Source organism: Notechis scutatus, chromosome 5 (genome assembly GCF_049901735.1).
Source record: "Notechis scutatus isolate UNSWTSFEM ecotype Mainland chromosome 5, rNotScu1.2, whole genome shotgun sequence".
NCBI lineage: Eukaryota > Metazoa > Chordata > Lepidosauria > Squamata > Elapidae > Notechis > Notechis scutatus.
The window spans coordinates 37,141,522-37,164,040 of record NC_142013.1 but is presented as its reverse complement, the minus strand read 5'-3'; the positions used below and the strand labels follow the sequence as shown (position 1 = coordinate 37,164,040).

Genomic DNA, 22,519 nt, shown 5'->3' with positions numbered 1-22,519 from the left:
GATGCTTATTAATACATTCAGATGACAATCTGAAAACAGATTAACACAAGTAATCCCCCCAATACTGCATGTAATACAGTATTTGGAATGACCTCAAGTTAAAAATTCAATTCCATCAGTATTTACTACCTGAAGGTGTAGCAAAAAACCAGGAATATAAGTATTTTAAGACATGGCTCAAACATTGGTAGCGGAAAATAACTTGAAGTAATTAAAAAAAAGTAATACAATGTTTTTTTTAAAAGTTTTATTACTGAAATAATTTTGCAACTTTAGCTAAAGTTCTTTTGAAAGAAGTACTACTGAACAGGATTGACTTCTATGTAGGCCTATTCTGAGGAAATACGCTTCCTACCAATTAAACTATTTAAACGGAAAAATTTGTCCCATTACTAAACATCTGCTGGTGCCTCAGACTATATTGCACCTTCAAGGTATTCAGAAAGCTAATCAAGGTTGGGAAATATGTAATTTGAATGCCTCAGAAGTTGTTTTTTCTTTATTCCATATTATAGATGATACCTACAATAAGAGTAGACTAGATTGATAGGCGTACAGACAGATATGGAGAAAGACAGATAAGAAACACTTGCTGATAATTTTCAGTATTTCAAAGGCTGAGGGAATTATTAAAATGTGCAATAGCACTCAGCTGAAAGGATTCTCAGCTGGAAACAAGAGAACTACCCTTTTGCATTAGAGATGTGCAATTTTCATTCAGTACATTCACCCCCACAAGTTTTTTATGGTCCTCAGAGCTTTTCTTGACACCTTTTTAAAAAAAATCAGTGGCCACTCTTCTGAGGTACAAAATAAATCAAAATGAAAATTATAATCCTCTCACTTTTAATGGGTTTAGGACCAGCACTAAAGATTTGAAAGAGCTGGATTTCAAATTGCACCCCTCTGTTCTACTATGACATAAGCATACAATACCTGTTTGGTGCAACATACTGTCATCTTTTATGTAAATTACCATGGAAGTCTAAATTATATGTTTATTTTTATAAGGACTGAGAGAGATAAATCGGTAAGAACTTTCTCAACTCCAGATTATCCTAAAAGGTACAGTATATTATAATAGAAAATCAAACTATTATCCCTCTTTGCTTACACAAATGTACATAGAGCAAAATATTTCATTACATTTTTTTACCCAGTTGGAGATATGGCATATTTTTGAGCCCAACATTTGATTCATAACAGAAAGTTAAAGTGTTAGAGTGGGATAATAATATAGAAACAGAAAAGATACCTGACTTCATTTTAAAGGAAGATGTGACATTGATTTGAAAAAAAATATTTCTCCATAAGAATTATGCTTCCATACATCATCAATATTTTAGGTTATATGCCAGAAAGAATTCAAGTATACAAATATTTCTTTGCTTGCATTTATAGTATAGTTTGTATAAAAATATTACTGAAGCTATTCCTTTGTGCTCAATGCAAACAAGAATTGGTGTTGACCTATAAAATTCTTTGTTGGATGTTAGTTACAGTACCTACAGGTCAATTTTCTACCTGAATTAGTCCATTCAGTACATTTTCCTAGTGTGTTTTTGGTTCTATGCCATTTTTATAAAGAGAATGATGTCCAGGAGGTGCTGCTTCTCTGTTGTTAGTCCAGTTTTGGAATATTTTGAAATACTTTAATTTAGATTTGATGCATTCCTTCTAACATTCTGGAAGCTACTGATGATGCTGGATCTTTTCTTGAGAGAGTTTATTCAAAGTCTGCTATCACCATCTTCAATTCTTTGTCCTTTGAATTATCTAAACTGATTCGATTGTTTACATAATTTTACTTCGCTTTGTTATGATGTTATGTCTTATTGCTATAAATGTAAGTCTCCTTGAATTTTATTTCATTAGATGTTGGCTGTGAACACTTTGACTGTGGACATTTTGTGTTATTTCAGCAGAATGGAAACAAATGAATAAACAAGCAGTTAGTGTAAGTGTACAAAGGCTACCCTACTGTTCTTGAAAGAATGAATCCCATAGCTACTGTTTCTGCAACTTTCTTAGCACTCACCAAACGTCATGAAAACTTAGTTTCCATAGTTTAATATATCCAAACAGATCTCTATTTGAAAAGGAATACATTTTAAGAATTAAGAGTTCCAAACAAATGTATCACAATATGGTATACACAGCATAATACAGAATAGAGAAAAATAGTCTTGTGTAAAGAGACTGGCTATACACTTCCTATATAACAGTCCATTTTTTGAAAGAAGTCTGCTTTAGAGCAGTGTTATTCAGAAAAAAAGCTAACATGATTTTGAACAAATCCTTTGTTCAGTTTGCTTACTTCAGTAATTGCAGTGGTAGTTATACAGAAATGCCCTGGCATTTTTGTGTTGAATATAGCTATTCCTCATCCTAGATTTGAAATTGCTTTGTCACTGCTAGATATACTACATTTGTCTCCAAAGATGTAAACCAAAGTACCACATTTGCTGGTGATCAGCTCTTGAAATATGCTTTCAATAGAGTTCCCCTGTTGTACATTCTGGCAATAACAGGTAGCACCAATTAAAATTTGTTTCAATATAATCTGTGATTTTCAGTGGCAAAACAATCACTTCCAGGAAGAATCTGCTGGCTCAGAATGATTTTGCTTGAAGCTAGAATAGTTTCATTATGAAAGGGTCATTTATTTATTCATTTATATATTAACTGTTTTTAAAAAGAAACCATTTGATACTATATCCAGGAATGCTGAATTGCCATATTATTATTATTATTTAGTTAGAGAATCTAGTGATATGCAACCTGGGAAACTAGAAAAGTTGGCATGTGCTTCTCATATGTAAAATAAAAGTATCTGATTATATCAGGTGGTTACACATTATTAACTGTTTATAAATAAAGGTGGTTAAATTGGTTTCCAGATATATCTGAAATTGTCTAGTTTTCTATCTTAAATTATCTCTTTCCATTACAGCATACACACTGTAACTGATAAAAAAAACTAAATGGAACAAGAGCTGCTAATTCATAAGACAAACAGCCAATGCATGTTTTCAATTGTCTGGATAGGTCTTGAAGATAAAATGGAGGTTCTGAGTAGTTTCTTCAGGTTGGAAGGGCAAATCATGCTGGCTTAAAGTACTGTTTGCTTTCTCTCTGGCTATCAGGAAGAACCTACATACTAAACACTGAATATGGTTTAATTTGAAATCAGTGTTTTTCAATATAATCCATTATACATTCAAGACAAATTATCATTCAGAACTTTTCTCTGAATATTCCATTTAACCATTGAGAAAAAAAAATAGGAGAAAATGTAAGAGTTACTTCCAATAGCTAGAAATTGAAATTAACTTCAGAATAGTTTTGTTTTGTGCTGTTTTAAACTGTACCAGTTTTAGAAGCGATGGATTTATACCATTATGGGAAATAATTCCAATTTTTGTATTTCAAAATTATTGCAGCAATATGGCTATAGGATTTAATAGAAATCTCTCCTCTACATGAATCATGCAATTTATCAAATATTTTAAGTAGTTTAGTTCAAAAACAAAATATGAAGATTTATTAAAATTAATTTTGTCAGTGTATGAATTACAAGATGTTCATTACTCTTGTCAAATCCTGTCATGATTCACAAGAACTACACAAGCATTTCGTGAATCATATTTTCTTTAATTTAGATATATACATTGGTCCCCATGCTTTCCCTCTTTCTGGAAGTACTAAAAGTTCATGCTGCTGGACATTTGCAGCAAAACTGAATTCCTTGGATACTGAAGTGAGTAGGGTGTGCAAATCCACTGGCAAAACATTGCTGCAGGAATCAAGGATATGATTTATGACATCATTATTCTCTGCCTTAGAAAGAGTACACGTAGAATAAACCAGATATCCTCCAGGACGCAAAGCTTTAATTGCAGATCTGTTAAATAAAAAAAGCAAAAAAGAGTGAATATATTTTATTAAATTTGATTCACCAGCATGCATATTTACACTTGGAATCTTCAGCTGCCAGAAAAAAAGTGCATGCTTATGTGGATTAAGCTTAACATTTCAGTAATGGCATGTAATTATTATTGCTGAGCCAATACATACAATAGAATCCATTACTAAAATGTTGGAAGAATATATTACTTGTTGTCCATAGGAGATAACTAGCTCACTCTGTTTCAAACTTTGACAAAACGTTAAACTGACAATAAATTTTGGAAAAAGAATAACTAAGAGAAAAGAAGGGAGAAAATGCATCAAACAAGTCACTGGTTTACTGAACTAGCTATTCTACTAATCCTGGTTTACAAAAAATACCTGAGCCTCACACCACACTAACCCAAACCAAAATGTATAATATGAGGTCTACCTATAAATAACAGAAGTTTGAGAATATAGAATTTAAACAACAGAAATCAACTGGACATTTCTTATTCCAGAACAGCTATCAAGCTACACAGCAGTCTTATGAGGTGACTGAGGTACCGCCTTATCATATTACCTGGATTCCTTTTCTATTGCTTCTGAATAAGTGGATAAAGAGTTTTCTAAGATGATGTTGATTACCTGCAAACTGCATGCTTGGCCCATTCATTTTGGAAAGGGGCAGGATGAGGGGATTGTTCTTGGATTCAGGAAATTACAGATGCCTTGTTATGGGAGGGACCACTATTAAAATAAGGCAGTTTCATACCCTTCTGAAGAGGCCCTCTTTGTAGTCAGAGGTATTGAACAATGGCTTGGCCTCATAGATTGGAATCAAGTAGTGTGCCCTGGATGGAGTAGGTATCTTAGACCATGGTAAGGGTTCAAGCTGGGGACAGGACAGATACACCACGATTTGGGGGTTGTTTGTGTGTGTGTGTGTGTGTGTGTGTGTGTGTGAGAGAGAGAGAGATTATTCAGTGGGTTGAATGGTAACTGGTAATATATTGCAATCCCAGGTCACATTGGAGATGCTATCAAAAGTCTTGGAAAACTTTTAACGTCTGTATGTAGTGGTCTATGGGAATAACCTTGAAAGACAGGAAGAGCCACAGCCAGGGTAATGGTTAGATAACAGACATCTCAACCCACTGAAGAAACAGAGGTATGGAAAACATGTCAGAAGGGGCCCTTCCTAGTTCCCTTATTTATTTATGGTTACATTAGTTTTCCTATTTTTGAGCAGCCAAGAGTCTCTGGATAAAATACTGAATAATTAAAAAATATAAGTGTTATAAATTTTAATTAATTTTAACTGGTAAAAAGTTGTACTTTGAAGAAAAAGAAATATATAATTATAATTTCAAATTTTTAGCAATTCTAAGAAATTCAAGACATTCGCAGCTTTCTCCAAAACACCATTCACTGCAAAATGCCAAAAAGCAAATACAATTTTGTGATTGCTTGCCATATTGTATTTAGACAGTTTTATCTTTGGGTCACCTGTTCACACTTAAGTGTAAAAGGATGCAGGTATACAGCAGAAGAGAGAAATGATATAACAATTCATGTTACAAATTTCTCTCTCTCAGCCCACTCCTTGAGAGAGTAATTACATGTTCTGCATTCTACTAGAATGGCCAAGATTAACTCTGTCATTAATGTATCTCCATATTAAAAAAGAAAGAAAAAACAGGGCAGATAACGAGGACAGTGTGTCATACTTCAATGCTGCCATCTTGTGTTCGTTAACAGAAGCTATTTTCTGAAATTGCAGAGATGGAACTGATCAGCAGGGAAAAAATCTGCTCCAAACCATTCAAACCACAGAAATAACATTTACATTCTTCCTTACTACATTCCTTCTTTATAAAAGAGGAATTCCGTTTTCCCCTTTCCACTTTGGTTGATCAATTTGGCATCTTCCCATCACGGTAATTTGATTTCAATTTCTTCTTGAAATGGCATGCTACCTTTCCTTACAAATTCATTGGCAGATGCAAGAAACTCTATCTGTATCCACAACATACAATTTACCATGGGGCTGAACAGTACTGAGACAATGCAATTGAAGCCCCAGAAAGCTTTGCCTATATCAAGTCTCTGATATTTCTTTCTCTAATATCATAGGCACAAGTTTTCCCTCAACTCCAGACTGATGGTAACTTCTTTTCAGCGTTGAGTGTTCCTTCAATTATGCAAAAACTTTTGAATTTTTTTACAATTTATAGTCATAACCACATGTAGATGCAGCTGCTGGAAGACTAGATTTGCCAGACATTCTAAGAGCAATTCATTAGAAGGCCTTGATAGATCCTTGCCATTGTTTTAACCGCTTTGCCTGGCATTGTAAAGAACCATTGACAAATGCTGTGCTACTGGCTCTGCTAAGCCAGGCTTCAAAACAGTATAACAGAATTCAGATTAAAGTGTAATGGTAACTTATTAAAGGATATTGCCTCTGCACAGCATTATATACTTTTTGTTACACAATCACTAGCAGAGGAGTATTAGCTATTTGATAGAGCAAAATCTCTCGGTCTTGAATGCCAAAAGGCAAGCAAATTAAAATAAAAGCTGTTCAAAAGTAAAGTTGATTAAAAAGCTATTTAAGTTTTTAAAAATTCAAATTGAAATTGATACTACAAAATTAGACATTATTAAAAGGCAACTGAAAAAGGTGTTTTTAAAGCTGGAGTAACTGTCTGGGTAAAAAGCAGGTCTAGCACTTCACCGGGAAGTTTCATTACTGATGCTCCCCCTAAGAAGAAAACCTGGCCTCGGTTTTTGAAAAGAGAAAGGTTTGGTTTTTCTTTATCTTAGCACTTCTGAAATATATTCTTTAATCTGGATGAGCAATGTGAAATTCGTGAAGTTTCAGAAAGGATACTAAAGAGATGGAGTATTTTTTTTTTTAAAAATGGAAGTCTCTATTGGATCAGAAAGATCAAACTTTTTTAGTTCATTGATCAAAGGGAAACCAGTTGCAAATGCTATATTTGTTTCAAGTGATTCATAGATATTTTATAACAATAAGATTACCATTATAACTGAAAGATCCTGACAGCTAATATAAATATCATTGGTCAATTGTAGCTGTTTGCTTTTCTTTTCTTATGTCATTAATACCTTCAGTTTACCCAAAAGAGAAAAGTATGAGAGCGTTGTAGTATATTATATAACAATGAAATATATTGATAAGTGGAATGTGGTATGAGTCCAGCAAATATTGAATTCCAAGGCAATTCAGTCTCTAACCTGAATATACTTATTTGTTTCTATGTTTTCTGGAAGTACTCAGGAAACAATTGGTTGAATAATTGAGAGTAAATAGTAAGAGTGCATCAACATGTGACAGGTAATGGTATAGAATGTGTTTGAAAGAAAGAATGCAAAAATCGTATTTTACTTGTATTTTAACATGGGTCCAAAAAACCCCATCTCAAAATCCTAAAAAAAATAATCTTTAATCTTAATATATCATAACATTTCCATTGTGTGATTTATGACATTACGGGACTGGTTATGATAATTTTCATCCCCCTCTAAATTCTAAACTTGGAGCTCTCTAGTAAATTTTGTGTGCAATTTTAGCTAGGAAGCTAAAGTTACTATTTTTTTCTCCCCATTTCAAGATTAAACTCTGAAATATGCTCTTGGTGAATTTCATTTGCATAATGGTAGTGTAGCAAAGCTTCCTGGTTGCACTCTTCTACTGCATCCTAGAGGAAAATTGTATGAAATTATACAGGGGAATGGAAAATGATTTTGTAATCAAGGGCTGACATGTGGACATTTTAAAGCTTTTTGGCCTTTGAAGTACACAGGTACAGTAAGTCACCGGAGGAAGAAAGTGAAAATTAGCCACTGCTGTATTGTCACTTAGCTAGGTACTATTTTATCAAGCCCTCAATTATTTTTCTTCAAGAAAACAGGCTCCAATTTGATTAAATATGCTTAGGGGAATTGGCCAATTTCAGCTTGCTGGTATTTTTTTTTTCCTACCAACAAGATTCTTGTTGTCAAAAATGTTCCATTTTAGAGACATATTTAGAATGATTTGTACAAATTTGCAAAAATTTCACTGAATGATGTATGTTTCCTACAGCCAGAAGTCCACAAATTGGATTCTATATGTCAAATACTGGAAAAAGAAAAGTGAAGGAGGTCAATGTTTTTAAATGTGATTGATTTCTCCAAAGGAAATTGGTGACATGATGCATTACTGCAATAAGACACTCATATTTTGGTTATAAATCATAGGCTTCCTTTTTTTGTAGGAAGTCGCTCCCTCCTAAGACAAAGGAGTAGGGCAAACGCAAACCTCCCAATCCTTTTTGTGATGTTGTTATGATAGCTTTCCATAAAAAGCTCTACTTCCTGAAAAATAAACTATTTTATTTCTCTCTCAATTATGCTGACAATGAGTATGTATGATCAATAGCTGGACATAATATGTAATAAATTACTGAAGAAGAAAAAAGAGAAAAGCCGCTGCTTATTAGTCTCCTTGCTAGCAATATATATTAACATTTTACCTAGATCAGTAAAACACAATGAAATATATATGTTAATAAGATCTATGTTCAAATACCAATGTCTAGGCCATCTAACTATTGAAGCACAGTATCGTTTATATTTAAAAAAAAACCAGATACTGGTCTGGTATACGCCCTCAGTTTATAGCCCAGTCACTATGTGATCTACAATTTGACATGGGACCCCGCAGTCACACTGAGGTAAGAAACTATACCCCATTTATACAGAGAGTTTTGGCAGATGCCACGAGATGTAAATCCTACAGTAAACTGAATCTTTCAAAATTTTGAGTATTCTTAAAAGGTTTAAAAGGTATGGATACTATTTAGACCAGGGGTGTCAAACTCACATTGTCACAGCAGCATCACATGACATAGTGGGATTTTTCCCCCTTCGCTAAACTGGGCAGGGACGGGGCCAGCGCATGCCATATCTGGCAGGCCGTGAGTTTGACACCCCTGATTGACTATATGTTGCAGAATGCAGAGATGATCCCAATGAGCAAACAATGTTTTGCAAAACTGCAATGCTAATTAAGTAAGAATAGGCCTACTTTGTAAAAGTAAGATAGACTTCTACGAAAACCTGTCTGAAAAGAAAGGCATCTGAAATAATACCCACCGGCCCTCTTTGCATAAAAGAAATGATTCTGCCTGGCCTGGTGACTCCTCTGTACACACCAACAACCCACAAGATGGCCCGGTCTTTCAACTACAATGTTGGCATTGCAGTATGGCCAGGTCGGGTTTTTTGAGAGGGAGGAGGAAGACTTTTACCTAGAAGCCATGGTGGCGCAGTGCTTAGAGTGCAGTATTGCATACTTATTCAGCTAATTCTCACTACCAGGAATTTGATCCTCACTGGCTCAAGGTTGACTCAGGCTTCCATCCTTCCAAGATCGGTAAAATCCAGATTGTTGGGGGCAATGTACTGACTCCGTAAACTGCTTTAAAAGGGCTATAAAGCACTATGAAGCAGTATATAAGTCTAAGTGCTACTGACTATCACCTTACAAATTTCTAAGTGTATCTCACTGCTCTGTCTCCCAAACAAGTGTTGGCATGGAGAAGTAGAAAAAAGAATGGCAACAGAGACAATGATTTTAGAAAGATCTTGTTTTTATGGATCATCTCAGAAAAGGTAAGTATTACCGTGTTTCTCATATAATAAGGCTGGGTCTTATTTTTTTTTGAGCCCCGAAAAAATGGCTAGGCCGTCTTTTTGGGGGTGACTTAATTCCCCCCCCCTTGCATCTTCGGGAGGGCGGGCAGCGATGGCTTGGATGTTGACCTCGGCGTTGGTGGGGCACTTCGTATCGGGGTCAACGCAGACAGCACCATATCCGGGTGTGCAACAAAAGTACTTCCTAACAGCAAGCCCCCCCACCATTCCCCCCATTTCGCATGTTTTAATATAGGCCTTAATTTGGGAGGAGGGGCTTAATTTCATTTCATGCCTATAAAACATGCTGGGACTTCCTATTGGGGGAGGCAGGGTAGTTAACCTTTCAATATCAGTTCACATAAATGAATGGAATATATTACTTTAATCTAAATCAACTCTATGCCTGCTTAAGCTAAATTTAACATTCATCAGTCTAGGTCAATATATCCTTTTTCTCACTTTTTGCATAACTGATTCACTGCCTCTCTCATGAACCTGTCAAGCTTATTGTGTGAAGAGGATGATAGTGCTGGATCCAAAAAAAGTGAATTTGCTAAAACCTATGGTTGAAAATGTTCCAACGAACAAAAGAAATCAAGTCAAAGGAGGGGTACAAAATATTGTGTATGTGTTTTGCCAAGGACTGGATGGACCCTTGGATAGCTTATTAAATTAATCTACTCCAAAAAGTAATCAGAGCAAAGGAGTGGATCTAGAAAAAAAGAAACTTTAATTTACTGGCTTTTATATTTGGTGCCTTCAAATCAGTGTTCATTCTTTGCAACTGCCTGGACAAGTCTTATTTATTTATTTGTTTTGTTTGTTAGCCTGAGAGTGACATCTTCACCCAGTTGGCTTTGTGCCTAAAGTGGGACTAGAAGTCACTTCCCTGGTTTTGAGCCAAGTGCCTTAACCACTACACCAAACTGGCTATCTTAATTAATAATTATATGTTTTAATTAACTAATAGGCATCAAATAATTCAATAATATTAATCATTATAATTTGGTGGGTCTTTGAAGAGATTAAGGAAACATCATCCAAGACTCCTGAGAAATTACACCTCTGGTCTACTGTTTTCTCTGCCTCAACGGTTCATTCCTCTTGAATTGTCCTTTTTTTGAATTCTATTGATATGTAGCTAGACTTTTTCTCTAGTAAGGTGTTTAAAAACCTAACAGTCATGTAACAGCTGGGCAACCTTCAGGGATGCTATGACTTCAGATTGCTATCACATTGGTTTCAACTAGCTGTTCTTTAATACTGTTGGACTTTATAACATGGCTAATAATTTGCACCAAAGATCAAAAAATTAATCTTTATTTGATAAATTAAGTTGTGATCAGGGCTCAGACTAAAAAGAACTATGGTTGGATTAAATAGAAATGGAAAGTGAAATCTTGAATCTTATACTTAAGTTAGGGATAAAGAATTTTCCAATTAGGATAGGAAAGAGAATAGAGACTAAGTCAAACAACTGACTATATATGAAGTTTATAAATAATAATTAGCTTTATACATACTGTACATTTAAAAATATGTCTCCAAGAGACTGGCCATTACATAACACTATGGGGAAAAAGAAAATTCTGATAACAATAATGTGCATTGCCAATGTTTCTGTGTATGTGTGTGTCTATGCTTCTCTGCTAGAGAATGTAATGTTATGATTCATTTTTATTTGCTTATGGATTGAATCCCGTCAATAAACTAGTCCTCAAAGTAAAACACCCAAATTAAATCACCAATTTAGCCTGAGGTAGAAATATACAACTGAACTTAATCTTATATTTATAACATCTCAACTTGAATTGGCAGATGACCTCTCTCAGCAGCTTTATCTTAATAGAACCAGACAGAGAACTGAGTCCTGAGACAATCTCGTTCCTGACTGAATTGACTTGCACAGGTAAGAATGTGCACTAAATTTCTAATCCTTGCAGGCCATCAGAAAAAATATTGTGGTTGACAATACTGAACACTGTTGAGATTAAGAGAAGGAACGTTGTGCTGCCACTATTTAAGTTCCATCACAGAGCATCCATGAGTGGCCAGCACTGCTTCCATCCCATGCCAATGTCTAAATCCATATTGCCCACCAGATGGTGCTTGACAGTATTGCTAACTAGGAGTTTTGAGAATTGTAATACAATACATAGGAAAAGAAGTAGGTTAGGGACAAAGGCTGACCTACTTATGACAGCAACTGGGAGTAGAATTTCATTTGTTAAACAAGTCATAAAGTTCAACTGTAATGCTTAGAGACTACAATCCTTGAAATCCCACTTACCAGAAAATTCCACAATGGCACGATTGTGAGGCAAGGCAACTTCCTGCTGACTTCTCGCAACCAAAATCAGTGTGGAAGTAAGCAGGAAGTTGCAAGTCTCAGGGATACAGGTAGGTAAGTGGCTGCTGTCAAATGAGAAACTAGGCAAGGGAAAGGTCAGAGAGGGTACTGCAAAGGTGGCCAATGGTGACCATGTGACATTTGACAACCGGTTATAAGTGCATACAGGTAGCCCAGTATCCAGGCTGTGATCACATGACCATAGGACTGGTGGTAACCACATTGGTTCAGTGTTGAATAACTTGTAATGATCACAAGTTTACAGATTATAGGTCAAGGATTATCTGTATTGCTTTCTTCACTTGAATTTATAGATTAATGGACACTTGGTACTCACAACTTTTTATTTACTTCAAGAATTGCAAATATATTTTTTTTTTGTTTAAGGTGTTTTTAAAAAGATTACCAGGCATTTATCTGTTGCTGTTTTTCAAGTACATTAAAACTCAGATATGGATGCCTGATGTTTTCTCTTCCTCCACCTTTTGGGAATGTCTTAGTTACAAATACGAAAGAACTCAGCAGGCAAACGTGAATGGTGCTCTCTATACACTATGGTAATTACCAGGAGGAAGCAGTGTAGCTCTATGCTTTTTGGAACAATGACTGGCTCAGTGTGACTACATATGGAAAGAATAATACATAGGTCAAAGAGATGTAGAGTTTCAGAATATGATTTAGCACGTCCTTCATTCTGGGAATGAGCAGTCCCTTTTTCTTTTCAATTTTTACCTGAGCAGCTGTATCTGTACAGCAGATAATAGCTTCCTTTGTGCTAAATGCAGAGTAGCCCGCTGGGTATCAGAAGAGAATAACCAACTTCTATCATTTGAGCAAGGAGCATCCACTAGGATCTGAATAATCAACAACAAAAATAGCTTTAGTAGAATCACAAAAAGAATCAGAATTAAAGTGTACTAGTTAGTTTAATCAAACTAAGACATTTCTTACAAATGGCTGTTTTCTTGTTGTTAGAAAGCTTTTACATACAGTACGATATTGTCTTCCTGGAACTCAATTCCATTAAGACCTGCAGCCTGGAATAATAAATAGATCTTAATCTTTGTCTATGACATAGAATAATTCAAACATGCATAAATGCTATAAAATTCCTCCATTAATATTTCCTTAATTTTCTCTTATCAGGGCTACATTTTTCTAAAGGTAGAAAAAGGTTATGAAAAATATTATATCTGATATAACATGCTTTCTAACAAAGACCCCAGGTTGCATTGGTGTATACATTAAAAAAAACACATTTTGTATTCCAAGCCATATGTATAGTCTGTATAAAAGCAAGATGGCATTAACCTCTTGTTGAGCAAATATTTATGAAAGTGTAAAATAGTTTAGAAATACTTACTATGTCATTGTCTACGACATAAGAGTTTCCAAAAGAGTTTACTATAATGGGTAAAAGTGGCTGGAAGACTAAACTTACTGCACTTTATAAGTACGTGCTTCTTTCTTAATTAGCAAATTACTACCCTTTTGCTATAAAGTTTATTAAAGGTTTTAAGAAGATAAAAACTATCAGAAATTAATAACAAATAAAGAAAAGGGGAAAAGGAAAAGACTAAAGTACAAAAAGATAAAACAGAAACAGAAATCCTTTGCAGCAAATACAAATATGATTATAAAATCTTAATTATATTCTTATAATAAAAAGCTCCGTATTTTCTATTGCCTAATGTTTTCTAATCATTAAAACCAAAAGAATGCAGAAAAGAGCAACAAAGATGATTAAGGGACTGGAGGCTAAAGCATATAAAGAGTGGTTGCTGGAATTGGGTATGTCTAGTTTAATAAAAAGAAGGACTAGGAGTGAGACAATAGCAGTGTTCCAATATCTCAGGGGTTGCCACAAAGAAGAGGGAGTCAAGCTATTCTCCAAAGCATCTGAGGACAGGACAAGAAGCAATGGATGGAAACTTATCATGGAGAGAAACAACCTAGGACTAAGAAGAAATGTCCTGAAAGTTAGAATAATTAATCAGTGGAACCACTCATCTCCAGAAGTTGTGAAAGCTCCAACACTGGAAGATTTTTAAGAGATTGGACAACCATTTGTCTGAAATGGTATAGGATTTCTTGCCTGACCAGGAGGTTGAACTAGAAGATCCCCATAGAATAACTGTTATTCTACTCTAAAAGTTCATTTTTTTTCTGCTTCATGCAAGAAATCTATAAAGGGTTTCCAGTCAGCAACAAATACAGGTGTATCAAAGAAATCCATTTAGTCATCTCGGCAAATTCCATCATTTTCATCAGCCATTCCTCCACTATGGGCAGTATGTTTACACTTACATGCACTTTTGAGTATATAATAATTTTACTAGAATCTGTTATCAGTTATATATAAAATCAATTAGCAAATTGCTCCTGAAATCTTTGTTTTAAATTGCTGGGTTGGATTATGTGTATGTGTTTTTCACTGATATTATTTATTGCTTATGGAATTTTCATTTATTATTTTTCACATTTCCTCCTCAAAAGGGTTGTTATATCCTGAAGCTCCTGAGGTTTAATGCCCTGTTGCAAATCATCACAGGACAACATACATATATGTATAACTTGTAATTATACATATTTTCCATGTCAAATACAGCCACCCTGGTATATGATATATTCATTAGCAAACCTGGAATTTTTGATACATTATACAATCCAGCAATTTTTAGGAGTCTGAAATCATTTTTTCTAACTAATAAATTTTATTGAAAGGATATATTTTCATGAGCTGAAGTTTTTAATAATTTTGTTAACTGGAACAGATTCTACCATCTTTACATCTTCTGATATTTGATATCATACACTCTTCTCCTACGTCTACTATTCAATACTAATCATTTGAATTCTTAGCCAACCACACAGCATCAGTGTACCAAAAGTACACTACACCTGTAACATCACAAGCCTTATGCATTTTGTCCGTAAATATATAAACAACTAATAAGAATCATATAGGAACATTCCTAACTCAAGATCAAACCAATCATTAAGGATTTCACTTATTCTCATACACTTTCACTCCATCATACATTAATAATTAGCAACCAACTTTCAACTTACACAAATGTTCACACAAAACATTCCACTGTTCAACCTGATAGCATTTATGATTTTATATTTCATTTTATTAAGAAGTCTTTTGTGGCTATCCATCTTTTGCGCCATAACTTTGGATAGCTCACAGAACATTAAAAATCCAAATTTTAAATAAAGGTTATAACAAAACCTCCTGGCGCTCCAAAAAAAATCTGCATTTGTCAACATTTAAGTTTTTCTAGGCATCATTCCCATTCTATCCCAACGATTGCAGGAGAAGCTTGCTCTTGGTTTCCAGCAGTCTAGGAGGGTAGCAGATCTCAGGTGGAAGTATGTTCCACGATCAAGGGCATTAATTCTTAGACCATTCATTTCAATTCTACATTCAATACATCACTGTCATTGCCCTATAAATCTCTAAAACACTCTTTCAGCAGTTCTTCACTTTGACTTCATCCCAAATGATTTCATCACTTTTTACTTTTAATTCAGTTCTCTCTGATGAAGGTTCCTCGTTCAAACCTTTTTATCCACTTCCAGTTTTATTTCTACTGTAATCACTCTGCATTTTCTCTCCTTTAACCTTTCCTTGCTTTTTCTTATATCTTTTCAGCTCTGTTTTTCCCTATACAGATGTTATTTTTCACATTTATGTAGCCACGCATCTCATAAACAAATGATTTTGGGCAGCATACAAAAAAAAAAAAAAAAAAAACTCTTTACAAATAACAATCATTATTAAAAACATTAAAAACTATAAAACACAGCTAAATAGCGAAGGTATGTTAATACAGAGCTACTTCATTAGTTCACCAATTCCCTTGAGTCCCTAGGCTTGATGCATAATCATACATTATACATTTTTTTTCATATTTTTTCATTAATCATTCTCTTATATGCAATCTTCTCATAGAGTCATCATTTATTTCATTATGCTATTAAGGATATTTCTCATGCATGCATTCATAATGTCTCCACACTTATCACTGGCACTCTGTAACTATTTCCACTTATTCTGTTGGGATACTAATCTATCTTTTAATACAGTTTCATACTTTCCCTTCTGGCAATTATTTAACTTTGATTCTAGTTTCACTTATTTCTACATTTAAGTTTTTTAAAGTTAACTGTAGAATTCCTTGCTAATGGAAGGAATATGCCTGACAATACAGGTAAATTTTGTTATATTACAAAGGCCAATTTTATCCCAAGCATGCTCACAAAATTCTAGGTCAGTGATTTACTCACAATCCCCCACCTAGGAAGCATATGCCCTGTATTCTGCACACCTGAACTTTCAGGATACCATATGGATGTAGTTATGTCTTCCACTCCAGGCACAAACATATATACATATATTTATGAATACACATAAAATACTCTTAAAAGTTTTTATAATTACATTTTTAATTGCTAGTCTTACATTAGGCAGGAATCTGGACAATGGGACCTCCAAACCACTAAATCCTCCAACAGCTTTGAATAATTATGTTATATTATCTGTAACTGCAAAAAAGCCAATGCATTCCTAAGCAGCATCAACAGAGGGATAGTATCAAGATCATGAGTAGTGATAGTACCATTTTATGCTGAACTCATAAGACCATACTTGGAATACTGTGTCCAGTTCTTGTCACCACAATATAAAAATGATGTTGAGACTCTAGAAAGAGTGCAGAGAAGAGCAAAAAAGATGATAGGGGAGTAGAGGATAAACCCTATGCTAAACAGTTGCAGGAATTAGATATTCTAGTCTAATGACTTCTCCAAAGCACTTGGTGGCAGGACAAGAAGCAATGGATAGATTGTTAAAGATATCCAACCTAAAATTAAGGAGAAACTTCCTGACAGTGAGAACTAGTGGAATGACTTGCCTCCAGAAGTTGAGCTACTCCATCTGTGAAGGTTTTCAAGAAGAGATTGGGAACAACCACTTGTCCAAAATAGTATAGGGATGTGATGGCGAACCTATGGCACGCGTGCCGGAAGTGGCACACAGAGCCACTTCTGCCGGCACAAGAGAGGTCACCCGGAAAAGCCCACTGCGCATGCGCATGCGTGCTGCCGCCCAACATCTGATTATCGGGTATCTGGCGTGCATGCATGGGAGACGTATGTGCATGCGCAGAGATGCACAGTGCATGGGGGGTCTTTTGCACGCATGCACAGGGGCTGTGGAGGGCCCCCAGCAAGCATTGCCTTCTGGGTGCTGGCACATGAGTGTGTCCGCGCTTGCACGTGTGCAATTTTCAGCACGGGAGCCGAAAAAGATTAGCCACCACTGGTATAGGGTCTCCTCAAGCAGGGGGTTGGACTAGAAGACATCCAAGGTCCCTTCCCACCCTGTTATTCTATGTTCTGTTAACATTACTCTTGGAGAGGAGGCCCAAAAGAAACCAATGCTATATTTTTGAACAAAAATAAAAATGCTTTGTTTCTGTATTCTGTACAAAAAAAGAGCTATCACTATAAAATCTTTTAATTAGATAAGTTAACAAAATACAAGATAAAAACTTAGCTTCCATAATATTATTAGCCAATATATATATATACCTTATCAAACTTTTCAGGCTGACGATTTCCTATTTCTCTTCCATCGTTCAGAGAAACAGTAATTAGGCTCATCAAAGATTCTGGAATGAAGGATTCTAGTGTCTGCTTCAACCAATAGAATCTCAGGTTATCATATTCATTCGACTGTAAAAGCCCTATGCAAGAAAGTTAAGATTTAAAAAAATACATAGCCAAGCCAGTTTTCACTTAGACTATATTTGGAATATAAATTAATTATTGGTTTCAGCCTAAAATCAAGAAAAAAAGAATGCCATGAGAGCATTCTTTATCAATGCCTTTGAATAAACGGTTAAATGTGTTTTGGGAAACAAGCTTGCTAACAATGTATTACTGAGTTGACTAATGAAGTGGTTTATCTAGGACAGCACAGTGGCTCAGCAGTTAAGATGCTGGGCTTGTTGGCTGGAAAGCCAACAGTCCCAAGTTCGAGACCCAAGCGTTGCGACGACAGGATAAGCTCCTGTCTTCACCTACTTTAGCAGTTCGAAAGCATGTAAATGTGAGTAGATAAAAATGTTCCACTTTGGTGGGTAGGAAACTGCTCTGTGATGTCATGCTGGCCACATGACCATGGAAATGTCTTCGAACAGTGCTGGCTCAACAGCCCTTGAAACAGATGACCTCTGCCCCTATAATCGGTTATGACTAGCAGAGTAAAATCCCCAGGGACTCCTTTCCTTCCTTCTTACCTGGGCAAGCATATTGCAGAGTGGCTATTGATTTACCCCCTGGGGCAGCACACATATCCAACACCTTTTCTCCATCCTTTACTTCCAGAGCCAGTACTGCTAGCAGAGAGGCTGCATTTAGCAAGTAATACTGTTTTAATTGTCCATCTTTGTGTTTCTGAGCAGGGAATTTTCCAGGAGCATCACTGATGTAACACTTCAATGATTGTGGAAAAGAGGATGAAGGTCTTGTGAAAAGGAGGCGATAGTTCTTTAAAGACAAATAAGACTCCATTTCAGAAGAGCAACTGAATTTATTAAGGAGGACTGCATATTGCCAGTACTGAGGTGTTGTAAGAACATTCCTGTAGATGAAAGAAAAAAAATCTAGGTATGCAGTGATATGTAAGAATTCAACTATTTGTTAATATGAGTAGTTGTTCTGAAAGGTTATAGAAATTAAACTGATGTTCATTAATTTCTAGATTCAGTTACATGTGAAGGCAATTAAAACAGGATAGTATATTGCACATCTTTTAATCTGAAATTAGCCACTCTGAATGTGTATGCACACTATGAAAGGTGCAGGATTTGAGTTGCAAGATGTGGCCTTGAAGTCAGGAAAAATTCATGTCTTTTATCACTTTCTACCCTATTTATTTTATCATTAAGATCTTATAAGAAAGACATTATAGTGACATAATGGTTAGACTGTTGGTTTAAGGGTCAAATGATCAAGATTGAACTGGAATTTACTGTCTGTTTTTATATGACTTACTTGATTATTGAGTTAATTCATTTTCTGTATTCACAGTGAATAAATTAATTTAATGAGCTGGGATTGCATAATAGAAAGTCAAAGTTAAAACTTCTTTATGTTAAAATAATATTCCAGCTTTGTCCAGAACCTTAAGACAGCACGCATTTGATTATTAGGCAACTGCAACTACAAGGTCACCTGGTTAAATAAATGTAGTGCAAATAGTGCAAATTCAACCAATGGCTACTTGGATTAGTCATTGGGTGAACAAAAATAAGGCAGGATATAAATGCTAACTATTGTACAATCTTTATGCAATCTTCCTAATATCTTGAGTGCAGCCCATTGAGAAGAGGAAAATTATACAAAGACGCTGATCATATTTTGTATATTTAATACCTCTAATTGTGATTAATTTTGAATTTAATTGAATCACATTTATGTAACATTTGTGCAGGTTCTGCCTAACCTGCATCTAGAATGCCATTTAAAAGCTAAATATGGATTTTGGTATGAAAAAAGATAGCTAATTATATCTAATTGATATAATTAGCACATCATACTTGGTCAGTGGAAAAAAATAGTATCACCAAGAGATTCTTTACCAAAATCATGTAATTTTCGAGCCACTATTCTTTAATCACCACGCTGACTGGGGTTTTCTGGGGTTTTGAAGTCCTTTTCTGTTCGAGCTGTCAAGGTTGAGAAACACTGGTTTATAGTATATCTCTTTTCATTTATGTCATATTGTAATTATGTGATAGAGTAGTGTTGTGATTATAGCACTGAGGCATAATTCAAACTGAGAAATATGTATATAAGCTCATGCAATTTTTTAAAATGAAACATGGAAAAAATGTTCTTCCTCTACCTCAGAAAATCTAAAGCAGATACACAAATTGATTTGTCCAATTCACAAGCAAAAGAAAAATATTTGCAAATATTCAATTATATACAGTACTATTAAGAGGAATCACTAGCATTGGAATCAGAAGGTTTAGCTTGAGTTGAATCTGTGTTTTCCAATCCAGGAAACTATTAAGCCTGATTTTTAAAATATAGATTTCTATGTCAAATATATCTTATGATGGGAAAGTAAAACCCACAATTTTACTTCTCTTCAACACATACACAACCTTCAATCTCATAGGAGGAAACAACTTCCTTACTCTTTCCAAGAATTGTGAATATAATGCTCTCCAATATGGGGACTCTTGACATCTGTTATAAGCAAAAGGAAGTGGATCTGTGCTAGGCTGGGAAGGAACTGCAGAGAGACCAGATCTATGGTTTTCTTTTCTAATAGGTGTATAACCTACAACAGCTCTAGAATTGAAACCATCTAAAAATAAAATAAAAAAATACTTTTGCAACATCTATTGTGGAAAGTAGGGCATTTACACATTTTAGTTATTCTGACCTTCTGTTTCTTTCAATCAGATTGTCTTTCCAGTTTTTCACATCAGACAGAATTAGCTAGGAAATTGTAGATCCTGCTATAGGAGCAATTCTTCTGACCATCAAGGCATTTATTTTGAAATTCCCATCACCCAATTTCATCAAGCTGTAACGATCATCTTACAATAAGTCATTCATAAGGTCTGCATACATGTCAAATGACTCCAGTATGGAATGCTGACTAGTGCCAATCTTGTGCCTTCCATAAACTATCCCATCCCAGGGAATGATGGGAGCTATATTTCTAAATATTATATGAGGAAATATTGAATTAAGAGCATGGTCATTAAGGAGGATTTTGCTATATACTGTATATATATATTTATAGTGATTGATACCACCAGTTCAGCTTTGATTGTATGGCTTCATTTAAAACAGAAACTACTGGTAATATAATTACTTTTTTTTTGCATTTTCAGGACAAATACAATTTTAATTATTTAACAAAGGATGGATTGGAGTCTGGGGAAAAAGTAGGAAGAAAACAAAACAGAAATTAACCTGACTGAATTCCATGCTCCTCCCAACTCTTCAGAGTACTGCTTCTCGAAGTGATTGAGAACAATCTGGCATATTTGCTTCTGAAGCTTGCTTTCTGACGTTGACTCTTTCTGATGTGACATGAGAGAGACAGAGAGCATAAATACCAAGTAAGCAAGTTATATTTTAACCGGTAAATATCTCTAAGATAACCCGATTTCGGGGAAATATTTGCAGCAGGGACCATTCAAATAGTTTACATCTTTTGTATGTAAAGCGAGAAGAAAATGCTTAATAGTCAGGCATTTGCTCTATTGTTTCCGGCAAGAAACAGTGTAATCCCCTTCTAATCCCAACGAAGAAAAAATAAAAATAAAAACGTACCTTTCCATTAACACCGGAAATGAGGTCTCAATCTTTTTCTTGATTGCACCGGCGAAGCAAAGCTAAGCCGGGATCCCCATCTCGAAGTCGATAGGATATAAATTTCACTTTACCCACTTAAAGTCGACTTTTGAGCCATTCTGGGAAAGCCACGGAAGCGCGGCGAAGCAAAAGTGCGGTCTTCTCAACCGGTTCGCACTCACCTGGCTCCTCGTCGAAGAATACCGCTCCTTTCTGTGTCGCCGAGCGGCAACCAAACTCACCCGAAGCAGTCCCTGCGAGAACATGGTCAACACTGGAAGCAGCGCGCACATTGTCCTTTTCTCCCTTGTCGGGCCGGCGGAAGCGTCTCAGAAAATCGAGTCACGGGCGGAGAGGGACGAAGGGACCGCAACAGCGCCACCTATCGGGGAGGAGCTGACAACGACTCGTGGCGCAGAAGCATCAGACTAGGCTGGATAGAACGTGGGACTGGAACGTAGCTAGTTCTTAATTTTTTAAAACTCCTTGTGGGCCGGGAGCGCAGTATATAAATGAAAGGCTAGCATCTAAAAACACTTGAGCTTTCCAGTATTTTTTTTCCAAACATAATTGATGCTTTATTGAAAAACCAAAGGCCCCTTAATTTCTACTAAGAGAACAGTTTTCTTAATAACACTAGAAAAGTAGTTCATTTATCTTCTACTTTGTGTTCTAAGGTTAAAGGCAAATTACGAAGTGCTCCCGTTTTCCCTCACAACCACTCTACTGGTTCTTTAGTACTCCTCATTGGCTCATAATTGTTTCTGAATCTTAAAAACACAGTGATCAGTATCTTGGGTCTGTATTTTATGCCATTTTGAAACAGTTAGTGCAGATATACCCAGTGAAAAAACTTGATAAGGTCCAAACCTCAGTTTTACATGCTTGCATCACAAGGGTATCAGAAATTATTCATTGGCCACAGGTGTTATGTGCAACTTGAAAGTTTTAGATAGATCCCACCCCACTGTACATTTTTGATGACATTAATAGCAAATGCTCATCATTTGATCACTGATTTTGTCATTTGGTCAGTAATTCTCTATTTGGAGAAATGCCCAAGCTGCTTAAGGAATAGAATAAGATGTGGAATATGCAAGATTTACGAAATGAACCTATGGAAATGAGCTCCAAATGATTTCTTGGAGCAAATCATAGGACAATCAGTGGTAAAAC

At 35.5% G+C, this 22,519-nt stretch overlaps 1 protein-coding gene across 1 annotated transcript; it reads right to left on the bottom strand.

Annotated features, from left to right (window-relative positions):
- Positions 1 to 3,633: 3,633 nt before the first annotated feature.
- NSUN3 (NOP2/Sun RNA methyltransferase 3) lies at positions 3,634 to 21,720 on the bottom strand. The gene is made up of 6 exons (XM_026664017.2): positions 21,526 to 21,720; positions 20,960 to 21,069; positions 18,262 to 18,605; positions 17,552 to 17,706; positions 12,683 to 12,804; positions 3,634 to 3,904 (listed from the first exon to the last, which is right to left on the bottom strand). Exons 1-6 carry the CDS (start codon positions 21,634 to 21,636, stop codon positions 3,643 to 3,645), a joined length of 1,104 nt encoding a protein of 367 aa, XP_026519802.2. The 5' UTR covers positions 21,637 to 21,720; the 3' UTR covers positions 3,634 to 3,642.
- Positions 21,721 to 22,519: the final 799 nt, after the last annotated feature.